The sequence below is a fragment of the Amphiura filiformis genome, chromosome 10 (genome assembly GCF_039555335.1).
Source record: "Amphiura filiformis chromosome 10, Afil_fr2py, whole genome shotgun sequence".
Taxonomy (NCBI): Eukaryota; Metazoa; Echinodermata; class Ophiuroidea; order Amphilepidida; family Amphiuridae; genus Amphiura; species Amphiura filiformis.
The window spans coordinates 39,808,222-39,820,025 of record NC_092637.1 but is presented as its reverse complement, the minus strand read 5'-3'; the positions used below and the strand labels follow the sequence as shown (position 1 = coordinate 39,820,025).

General features: G+C 38.2%; 2 protein-coding genes across 2 annotated transcripts; both read right to left on the bottom strand.

The window, feature by feature from the left end:
- Window positions 1-833: 833 nt before the first annotated feature.
- Window positions 834-6,762, bottom strand: LOC140162841 (hyalin-like). Its single transcript, XM_072186152.1, has 7 exons — window positions 6,558-6,762; window positions 6,094-6,344; window positions 5,319-5,546; window positions 4,079-4,333; window positions 3,189-3,439; window positions 1,282-1,531; window positions 834-967 (listed from the first exon to the last, which is right to left on the bottom strand). The coding sequence occupies exons 2-5, from the start codon at window positions 6,128-6,130 to the stop codon at window positions 3,255-3,257; spliced, it is 705 nt and encodes a 234-aa protein (XP_072042253.1). The 5' UTR covers window positions 6,131-6,344; window positions 6,558-6,762; the 3' UTR covers window positions 834-967; window positions 1,282-1,531; window positions 3,189-3,254.
- On the bottom strand, window positions 6,758-11,233 carry LOC140161850 (hyalin-like). Its single transcript, XM_072185145.1, has 6 exons — window positions 11,005-11,233; window positions 9,595-9,843; window positions 8,738-9,004; window positions 8,225-8,473; window positions 7,197-7,445; window positions 6,758-6,810 (listed from the first exon to the last, which is right to left on the bottom strand). The coding sequence occupies exons 1-6, from the start codon at window positions 11,231-11,233 to the stop codon at window positions 6,758-6,760; spliced, it is 1,296 nt and encodes a 431-aa protein (XP_072041246.1).
- Between the last annotated feature and the right edge of the window lie 571 nt (window positions 11,234-11,804).

Sequence of the window (11,804 nt, the reverse complement as noted above, 5' to 3'; positions counted from 1 at the left end):
TTACCATGACAGATGAACCACTGGGAATAGATTAATCCCCCGTAGTGCATTATTATCTGAAAGAATAATTCTGTAATCGTCTGACGCCTTTGGTTCATCCCACGTTGCCTGGCAATCCTGCTCGGAGATCTAATGAATTGGTGGGGCTATTACCTCTGGACAATTTTTGAATTCTGGTGGGAAAAGATTTTATCTGTTGATAAAAGGTAAAGATATTTTCATTAAAGTAATTGTTTAATCAAAATTAAGTAATGTGAACTGATTATGGTTGAGATAGATGAATAATAATGAAAGTTTCAAGGTTTTAAATTTTTTTTTATTTACAGTCATGCATGGTATTTATTCCTTCGAATGCCCTTTGCATGTTAACAATATTCAATGCCATGGATTCTACATTATTATGTTTTGTCAATACCACTATGTTATCTTATAGGAATTTTGTTGACTGCTTGATTTGAACTCCATAAAGAGTCACTTCATTAATAACAAATGATCCATCTGCATTTTCCATTTTCAAGTGCAATCCAACTCATTACGTTTTTTGTTCTATAATGAAAAGTACTTTAAAAACAAATCTTAATACATTGTACCCACTTTTAATAAGCAATTACCAAAAATGTTGAAATATCAGAAAAACCTTTCGTCTTTGATAGCCTATCTTCTGTTTGACATAAATTTAAATAGAATATCACAATATGTTGCTAGTTACCTATCTCAATGATAACAGTGAAACTACAAGTGGCTGAATTCTGAGCTGAATCAGTAAGCATAGACGACTTCAGAAAGTGCCAACAAGAAAACTCGTCTCCCGGATTATAAGACGCGATTATATTGCCAGCTCGTCCCCTGATAAGTCAAAAAAGCTTCTGGTGTTTTCCAATATGTTTTAGCTGATGTGTCGGTACCTTTGAACTGTTTTGGTAATGTTGTATGGACATAAGGGTCACTAGAGGTGGTGAAGTATCCACTGTCAATAGAAAACGACAGAATCATTAATATGCTTGTGTATAATGTTCATAATGCTCAAAATATTATATGTATAACAGATATTCATAATCGTGTATAATAAATGGTGATATATATATCATAGCCCTTCACAAATTTCTATTCTGGAAATATTATGCCCACAATTGGCAGAGATAAAAAGCTAGTTTCAAAGGTAGATTGGTTGTGAATGTCGAAGTGCTATATATAAACGACATATTTGTGTGGCAAATCCGTAGTATTGAAATTTGTTTAAAATTTGATAAAAGGTATGACATTTCCACACGTTCATTTTACCTGATGTTGCGTTGATATAGAAGCTACATGATTCGATATTATGCGACGGATCTGTGAAGATATACGTGATAAGAGACTGGCCAGGATAAAACAGAGAACCAGGGACATGTGTTCTAGATAAGAGCGTAACCTTCCCAGATAGATCAGTAGCGGTTGGTTCGATCCACGTCACTGGTTTCCCATATTCCCTTTTCAACCTCAGCAGTGATATCAGAGGGGCAATCGAGGATCGCTGGCGGTATTGTATCAACTGAAAACAGCAAATAATGTAAGTTTAAAAGCATTTTCACATTGCTCATAATTCCTCTTAATTTAAGCCATCAAACGCCAATCAACATGCCAATTACGTCTGCTTGCTTGCTTTCCTTCCTTCCTTCTTTCTTTCTTTCTTTCTTTCTTTCTTTCTTTCTTTCTTTCTTTCTTTCTTTCTTTCTTTCTTTCTTTCTTTCTTTCTTTCTTTCTTTCTTTCTTTCTTTCTTTCTTTCTTTCTTTCTTCTTTCTTTCTTTTCTTTCTTTACAAGCCGACGACAGAAGGCATCGGCTTGTTCTGGAGTCTTCTTCAATTCTTTCTTTCTTTCTTTTCTTCTTTCTGGCAACCAATCAACTGCATCTAGCTCCGCAAGGATTGACAGATTTCAACCAAACTTGACCCAAAAGACCACTGGGCTAGGCTAAACCTTCCCTTTGACTTTGACCTTGCTGTGACCGTTGACCTAGCTAAAATGGTCAAAAATGTGATTTCACAAAAAATGCTACTCCTTCCACAAATTACATGCAATGATCATGTGACTCATGCATATAAATCAACATGTGGCAGTGCTTAAAACTTCCTAAAAAGAATTGAGGTCAAAGGTCATTAAGGGGTCATTTCGGTCAAAATCTGAAAAATTTGTAAAAATATTCAAAAATCACTGTCTGTATAAATTACATAGAAGAGAGTTGCCATTAACACACATGCATCGCTACTAGCCAGGGTCTTTAGGATGTCTACAGTTTTGGGGGTCAAATGTCATTAAGGGGTTACTTCTGGTCAAAAACCAAAATTATCAAAATTGTTCAAAATTTTTTTATCTCAAAATGTAAACAGACCAGAGTAATATAACCATCATACATGAAATAGTGTTACCTGATGTATGCATGGTATTTTTATTTTGGGGTCAAAAGGTCATTAAGGGGTCACTTCCTGTTTTCAGCTAAATAACTTTAAGAATTTTATCTCAACAACTGAACATAGTAACATTTCTTATTTAAAATTGGAACAATGCATTTTATTTGTGTACATAAGGCTTTTTTTTTTCATTGAGGTCAAAGGTCATTAAGGGGTCAAAAGGTCAATCAAAAATTTAAAAAATCAAAATCCATGTATAAGTTCCGATTAAGCTGAAATTCACCAGGAATCTTTCTTATGACATCCTAAGCACAATGCAAAAGAGCAGTTGACCCCATCCGTGACCAAAGGGTCAAGTTATAGGGTCAAAGGTCAAATTTCGAAATTGGTCCAATCGAGCTCAAATTCAACAGGAATTATTCTTACGACATTCTAAACATGTTAAAAATATTTATGACCCCAAAGGTCAAAGTTTAGGGTCAAGGTCAAATTTCTAAATTGCTCAAACTTGACCCATTAACAGGTCGGCTTGTGTGTCATGTCTCGCATGACTTTCTATATAGCTCTTGTTCTTTCTTTCGTTCTTTTCGTTCTTTCTTTCTTTCTTTCTTTCTTTCTTTCGTTCTTTTCTTTCTTTCTTTCTTTCTTTCTTTCTTTCTTTCTTCACAGAATCTCAAAAGGAGTAAGAATTTTATGAAATGACATGCAGTACCATGAGTAAGGTGAAGACAGCCAATGTAAATACAGCATGTAATAAAATCCACACATTCTATTTTAATTTGAGTCCGATTTAAATTACCTGACTCAATGACAACTGTAAAGCTACAAAATGCCACATATCCAGCATCATTCTTGTATTTGTAAGTCACTGTATGTTTGCCAACTTCGAATGCCTGGCCTGAATGATGGGATTGCAGACGAGAGTCACACCTCCGTGAGGATCATACGTGTCTGGTTCTATCCACGTCACTGCCTTGTTAACAGTTCCTAATTCTACAATTTCCGTGATGTCCTTTGGACAGCGGGTAATTTCGACTGATGATGTGTTCGCTAAGTGTTGTGAAAAATACAAAATGGAATTATTGATGAAAAATAAGATGATGAAACGATCGACATAATGACAAGAGTTCATCCCAACATAAATATACATTAGGGGTTTATATAGCGCAATTGTACGCAGAATATCGGTATCAGAATCAATCAAGCACGCGACACTCCGGAGGACAGAAAATGTGACTCGTGCTGGTCTCCTGCACAACCGGTTAATTATGTGGTCCTGGCGGTTATGAACGACGAGAGTGAGGACCACATTATTAGCTGGCTGTGTGGGAGACCTCAGCACGAGAGTCACATTTTCTGTCCTCACATCGGTATAGGCCGTTTGCACGTTAATTATACGGAGTGTCTTATCTCATAGTATAAGATCTTTGAATCAATTCACTTCCTCCACAGCTACAGCTATTGGTACAGACAAGTTTTCAGAGATATTACGTTGCAAGGACGCGTATCTAGGTCCTTGTTGTGCAGCAGGTCCTCACCGTGTGGTTTAGATAGAGTCCTCGGAAGCAATGCTAGGCAAATGCACAAATACCTACATAACAGCTCGCAAATAACACCCACACCCACACACCAACCACACGCCCCACCACCCCCACCCCACCCCACAGAATACATCTTTGTTTATCTCACCTGGCTCAATAATGATGGTAAAATCACATGCTGCCCTATTATTGTTCACACTTCCATCAGTAAATGCATAGTTCACTCTGGTGACACTAATAGGGAACGAAGATCCCGGAATATGAGATTGTGTATAGGTGTAGTTTGAGTAATCAGTTGCAGTTGGTTCAGTCCAAGTAACGATCATAGTACCTGCCGTATGCGATGTTGCTATACGCTCTATGTCAGACGGGCATTGGAATATGATAGGAGGTTTCGTGTCCTCTGTCAAAGGAGAAGAACGTAGAGTTCAATAACGTAATTAGGAAAATTGGGGGGTTGTGTTTAGCTGTGCTGTTTTGACCATAGAGCATGTTAAAACTTATTGCTCACGCCCATTATGAACGTGACAAAGAATGACAAAACGATTATAAAGCGATTGGTTCCGATTGGTTCTTCCTTATGACTATGATCCAAAACAGATGCAAGTGAATGCATCTGCTTCCAAGTAGGCCAATTTGGACAATGACATGATTGAAGAGTTTGTTTCAAAAGGCGTTAAATCTAATTGCTGCCTTGTGTCACATTTTCTGGTGTTTAGTTTTAGATAAAAGTTTAAATGACATTTAACGATCGGAATATATATGTGTAACTCCAGCTTATTTTCTAACTATTTCATAGGTACCTCAATTTGGTTTGCGACATTGCATCTCATTTTGATAGATCGGAATATATATGCACGTCAAACACCTTTTAAATACGTCAATCAATAATCGTATTGCTGAAGAGGATAATGAGCTTCTACCTATCTCTATAGAATTCTTAAATAACTATTTGTTTGCTTTGGCTAAATCCTGTTCAAGTGGTGGGTTACATGAGAGGACATTCCTGAACCTCGTTGACTTGGGGATAATTTGAAATGACCGCCAATTATGACTGTTTGATATTTATTACCAGCAATGTGGAAAAGAGACAAATGTAGAACAAAAAAAGGTACCATTTTATTGAAAGAGTTCAGCAAACTATAACCCCGCTTCTGGATATCGTTTGAAGTCAAATGATACCATTTTAAAGCTTATGATATATATTTTATAAACACGAAATAAAACAAAATTGACCGGGCCAACTTTACGGCTCATTTGTGGTGTACGGTCACATTTTGTCCCGTAAACGTCTCACTGGGTTTAGTTCTTTTCTGAGGTTTCTCAATTAGAAGGAAACGAAAAAATAAGGTACCGATTAAAGATGATCAGTATTGATGATACCTTACCAGTTGATATTGTAACATCAAAGGAGCAGTTAGCCACAGCGAGGGTTGACATGTTGAAGTAAACGTATGACACCACTGTTTTTCCGACTGAAAAGTAGGCTTCCGGCGAATGAGATTTGTGTAGAAGACGTGCTGTTGAAGTTGGTTCAGTCCACGTGACTGTTGTGCCGTAGTCTCCGAGTTGTATCGTTCGTCTTTTGTTTGACGGACACTTCTGTACAACTGGGGCTACATAAAATAAGTTTTTATAAGAGAATCGGTTTCATATTCCGAGAGGATAATGGTAAAAGTGATGATGATGATAAGAAAGTCCGTGAGTGATATGCTCTGCATGATCGTTTTTATGTGGGCAATTTAACTTTCAAGAATAAAAGAAATAAGATGGAGGCAGGGGTAAATTCAGTGTCTGAAGAGAGCGAATTTTAAAACCTCGTCCCCTCCGTAAATACCTAATGAGCATTATACATGTAAATTGTGACGTAAATGTACTGCTGGAGGTTCATTATGGCATGTGATGGGCGGGTATTAGAGACTTGGCTAATGAAAAATGACCCACTTTCTCTGGTGACACAACTGATGGCGCGTCCTTTAATCTGAATGGATCCTAGGGACATATTTCGCGAACACCAACTATAAAAACACACATTCACCATTTTCTCGCAATGAACTGGGAAACATAATATATTCCAATAAAAAGTTCATTTTACAATTCACTACTTTTTACATTTTAAAACAAAGTTAGAAGTGAATGATTTTTCCTTCTGCTGATACTTACATTCCGTTATACTAACATCAAATGAACATACAGCCATGTTTCCAGTCGGGTCAGTAAACTGATACCGCACCGTGGATATCCCAGAGGGAATCTAGAACCTGGACCTCCGCGGGCACCGGTAACAGTGGTAGTGACATTACCGGACATATCCCAAGCTGTTGGGGCTGACCACCAAATAAGTTTACCATCTCGCGAAGCCGTTGTTTCGATATGTCTTGGGCATTGTGAAATCATTGGTGGTGTCGTGTCAACTGAAAATGAAACCCGGGAAATAAAATGATAACAGAAACGCGCATTTATTAGAGTTATTTCTCAAGATTACGCGGCGCCGGTGTGGCGATTTGGCGTGGGTATTATGAAATCATTAACGGTGTCTTGCCAACTGACCCAAAAAAAGTTTCCAAAATTCACAGTGTTGTACAGAAATTGTCAATTTTGATAAAAAGATTTACAAAATAAACTACCTGCATTAATACGGATTCCAAATTCACAACTCGCCATATTGGGGGATGCATCGACATACAAGTATGTCACGACGTGAGTTCCGCTGATAAATGTATCGCCAGGCGTCTGAGTTCGTAGCACCCTATTCACCACATTAGATGGGTCTGAAGCATTAGGCTCTGTCCACTGTATTGGCGTACCCGATGATCCTAGCTCGACACTATTGGTGATATTTAGCTGGGCAGTTTTCTATCCTTGGTGGACGGGTATCCACTGCAAAGCACAAACAAAATGATTGAAAGTAGACGAATAAAACATTACCATTACTTTCCTTGCAACATCATCCTCAAACTTCACAACACTGGGTTCCTAAAAGCGTATCAAAAGATTTCTAAACATACTAAAGAGTGGTGTAAATGTAAAGGAATTATTAACACCCCAAACCCATAAAAGCACTTGCTGCAACACACCCTACACACACATCTCTCTCTCTCTTCCTCTCTCTCTTTCACATACACACCCACACCCCCACACAAATACACATCCAAAGAGGTACACCGCTATCTCCAATACACACAAACACAGCCCTACATTCACCCCACACGCATCAAACTGCATCTTCCACCCCTCCCCAAACATCAGAGACCAAGTTGATTTACCTTCCTGTACGTTGACCTCAAATTGACACGTAGCTGCATTATTAGCAGCGTCTTCAAATTTGTACGTAACCACCGTCGTGTTGACCTGGAACATTGAGCCCGGTGAGTGCGACGAAGTCGCATTTACGTATCCTGAAAGATCAGAAGCTGTCGGAACCTCCCAGGTCACAGATGGCATTGGAGCACCAAGCTCGCGTTGATAAGAGATGTTACGAGGGCAATTCTGAATGGTTGGAGGAGTTGTGTCGACTACAATTGCGTAAGAAAAGAGGGACGTCAGAATTAATGTTTTTAGATTTGTTGACACGCCGACATCGAGGCTGTTATTTTACACTAGGGTCAAGACTGCAAATTTCTTCGAGAATGTTCGACGTTGTTTGTCTATTTAGAATTCTCGTCATTATCATCCCCTATTTTATATTTACGTCGATTTAAGGGGTACTACTGCCCACTTTTGTGCCTATTTTTGCATTTCTCTCAAAAATTATAGAGCATTGATGACAAGTAAGATATGTATATTATAGGGGCAAGGACTACAACTACTGGACTGGAATTTTTTTATTTAAGCACAGACAACAGTTGTGGAGTTACAGTCAAAAATGAGGGAAACCAATATTTGATCGATAAATCAATAACTACTTTCCTTGAGTTGCTGAATTTTCAGTGCTGAATTTTCAGTGCAGTATTTATATAATATACGTATCTTAATTGTTACCAATGCGCTATAATTTTTGAGAAAAATGCAAAAATAGACACAAAATTCGCCAGGGGTGTACCCCCTTAAGACAAGCAACCATTGCCTCAATCAAAGGAAATTGTGTAAAGTCACCTTTCAAGTTGCATGAATCCTTTCCTTATTATCTAGTTGTTACAGAGTGTTAAAGTATCCCATTTATGATTCTTGATTTTCTTTTTACTCATTACATGGAGAGCAACAGACGACAAGTGCGTAGATGCTGGGCTATAGGGATCAATGAGTAGTATGAATTGTACCCATAGAGTACCTCCGCAACGGAGGAGATTCTTACCTTCCGTTACATTAATGTAAAATTCACACGTGCTGTTATTTCCTGCTCCGTCAATAAAGTGGTAGTATACACGTGTTAAGCCAAGAGGGAATTCCGCTCCGGGTGTTTGGCTCCTTGTTGTTTCAATCCCACCCAAGACATCGAATGCAATTGGTTCAATCCACTCATAAGTAGTCGACTTGTTACCCAATTCGATTTTGACGGTCTGATTTCTTGGACATAAACTAACTTCTGGCGGTCTTGTATCCACTTTTAACGAAACAAAGAATTCGTTATGGCGCATTAATTGTGTTAAAGGAAGGGATCGAAGTCATATTAGGCTTTTTTCAAGATCGTGTAGAAATATGACAGCATATTGTATTCAGTGATTTTGAACACACATTCTATTCGTTATCTCCCGCTTATGAATAAAAGTGAAAGTGTATCAATGTTTTCCATGAAGTATTTGAATTATGCAATCTAATAGGATGTACTTGCACCAACCGATTATAGGATTGTTAAATGAACTTGTACCTGTGGTTACAGCAACAGCAAATCGGCAATGAGCCGCATTGCCTTCCCCATCAATAAAGTTATACTCCACGTGTGTTTTACTAATTCCAAAAATATCTCCTGAAGCATGCGACTGCCACACGAGGGATACGCTTCCAGATGCGCTATTAGCAACAGGTTCTGACCACATCACTCTGGTACCATATGTCCCAGTCTCAACAGTAACATTGATGTTTGTCGGGCAATTGGAAACATTTAAGCCTTGACTTGGTGCAGTGGTGGTATCTCCTGTAAATATGATACAAAGTTTGGAATAAAAAATTAATTCACGTCTTCTTTTTAACAGCGAGTGGATTTCTCATTAAAGTATTACAGTACTTTGAATAATTGGGGAATTGCAAGTGATTTGCCGAATCGGAACACCAAATTCAGATGTGTGCATTTGTGGAAGAAGCATAGGTTGACTTTGAACGATCCCGATGAATCTCATCAAATAGCACACAGGAACGCAATCGCTTGGTAAGGTACGGACTTACGCCCAGGACTAACGCTAGCTGTTCGACACGCGGATAGTACACTTAAAAGAGCGGGTTATTTACAGGATTTATGAAATAAAATGAGATTATGATTGGCCTATACATTATTGTTGACCGTTTAGTGGTGCAGTTAGACAAACCCGATTAACATGATGAAACGAGCAAAAGTGATTGGCGTGTAGGAAAAGATGTGCATACAACGCTTCGCATCAACGGCGGATCACTACAGAGAGTGTCATTGAAAAAGCGTTTAAAAATAATCGTGATCGACCCATCCCTTTCCTACCGTGTATACTATCGAATATCAAATGGGTCAATACCACACATCGCCCAGATAAATACCTTCTGAAACAGTCACGTTAAACACACATGGTGCAATGTTGTCACTCCCATCTGTAAAATTATACCTCACCGTCGTAGTACCAGGCGGAAATACCGTACGGGGATGGTGTGACTGACTGACTTCCACCGTGCCACCGACATCAATCGCAAAAGGTTCATTCCAGTAAACGAGTGAACCTAAACCAGATTGAATAGCATCCTGGACGATATTGGAATGACATTGGTATACCACTGGTGGCGTAGTGTCGACTGGAAAACAACAGTAGGACCATATTGTTAATACTAAATCTACCAGTGCTAAGAGCATACGATTACAGTGTTGTACGGATAAGCAGAGCGGGTCAACATGAATTTAAAAAGATCTTATTCACAACTACCAAACATTTACTATTGAATGTTGATTAAGACATGTTGAACTATCCAGACATGATGCAGTCATGTCTACAGTAGAATTCATCTCGACCTTTGCAGGACTTAAACCCCATTAAAAGCTATTAAACCAAGATAACACTCATTGAAGCAGCTCAACTGATTAAATCAGATCTTCTCTGGTTGTGCACAAGTGTCTGTTTTCAATGTGCGACATCGCAATAAAGCTGGTATTATAGCTTCAGTTGGGTAACCGATTATAAAGGAAACGAAAGTACCTTTGTTCACGAAATGAGACAAAGACCTGCTTTTTTCTTGAAAATGAGCAACATAATGATTGTTGACTTAACACGGTTTGGAAATAATTTCTTCATATTTTTGGTGTTATCTGTCGTTTACATATCCTTCCTAAAACACAAAGTGCGACCCTCTCCAAACATCTAAATTAGCTAAAAATTTAGGACATGTTACAAAACTATATTTTCTAGAACCTATTTAGAATAGTTAAAATGTAGCTTGTACCGTTTTTTGTGGCATCCTTCAGAAGTGAGCGGTCCGATACCAATATTTTCGGTCAAATCTCCATTCAATTAACACGGGGAGTTGGCTAGCTATGCCTTGCCCTCACTCATATTTTACAAAAGTGCGACTATTTCTGAACATCTAACCTAGCTGTAATTTTAGGTCATGTTAGAGAAATATATTTGCTAGAAGTTTGGAGAATAGCTAAAATATTGGCTGGTTATTTTTCACACAGTGATGTTAACTAGGCAAGTGCCCATTCTTCCAACGTACATCATTTGTAGAGGTCACGCGTCAATGGTGAGAGCACTGTGTATTGTGTATAGGAAAACGGACAGTAACTGCAGTATGACTTTCTTTCCCTATTAGATTGATATAATTTGTCCCTATTATCATGTTTATAAAGTCTGGATAGGTGTTTTATGTAAGAAGCTTGATTTATGTATTATATATACGTATTCACAAGACATTTAACAAACTAGTGTGAATTAATAAGACAGATGGAATGAAAAACAATACCCGAGGTTCCAGTCACAATGAACGAGCAAGTCATAAGTTGTCTATAGACATCGGCGAATATATAACTAACAGTAGTCCTGCCAACAGGGAACACATTTCCAGATGCATGCGTCTGTGTAATGAGTGTACCATTTCCAGTAGGACTAGTTACCCATGGATCTTTCCAATACACAGGCGTTCCTTGGGTTCCAAGTTCCACGGCTGTAGCTATGTTAGTTGGGCAGTTCATAACCAACGATTGGTCTCCTGAACATGGTGGAAAGTAGCTTTGTTCTGAGCCACCTGATTCACAAGTAAGAAAGAACAGTTCAGATAACCTTCATCAATAATGTAAATGTTTACTTATATATTATTAGTCACATCATCCATATTTAGAATTTAAATTGAATATTTTCTACATTCCCATAGTACGTGGGCTCTCATGAATAGTCGTTAAAGAGTTCAAAAGTACACCTAGAATATACAATATCAATTCCTTGACATGCACATTACACATCGATATTACAACAGACATACAGTCAAAACTCGGTGAAGCGCCCCATCCACAAAAGTGCAAAGGGTTTTGATCAAACTATTGATACATGTAGTTACATACGAACAAGTTAACCTTCAAATATGTGTCTCAACAGGTGGTGTATGACGTGCATTCCCTGAATTCAGTAAATTTTCATCGTCAACCGTGTAATTGAATGGGACTATTTTGAAATTTTAAAACGCTTGAAATATCACAAACAAATAGGCCTATGTTGATAAATAATATAAATACAAGCTAAAACCGTTGGGGTTCGATAATGAACCCC

Coding starts and splice junctions, on each gene's coding strand:
- LOC140161850 (XM_072185145.1), bottom strand. CDS start 11,233: ATGAACTGCCCAACTAACATAGCTACAGCCGTGGAACTTGGAACCCAA. Junction 8,474..8,737: donor TGCTGTTGCTGTAACCACAG/GTACAAGTTCAT, acceptor TTTCGTTAAAAG/TGGATACAAGACCGCCAGAA. Junction 7,446..8,224: donor TTACATTAATGTAACGGAAG/GTAAGAATCTCC, acceptor ACGCAATTGTAG/TCGACACAACTCCTCCAACC.
- LOC140162841 (XM_072186152.1), bottom strand. CDS start 6,130: ATGGCTGTATGTTCATTTGATGTTAGTATAACGGAAT. Junction 5,547..6,093: donor TGATGTTAGTATAACGGAAT/GTAAGTATCAGC, acceptor TATTTTATGTAG/CCCCAGTTGTACAGAAGTGT. Junction 3,440..4,078: donor TACCATCATTATTGAGCCAG/GTGAGATAAACA, acceptor CACAACACTTAG/CGAACACATCATCAGTCGAA.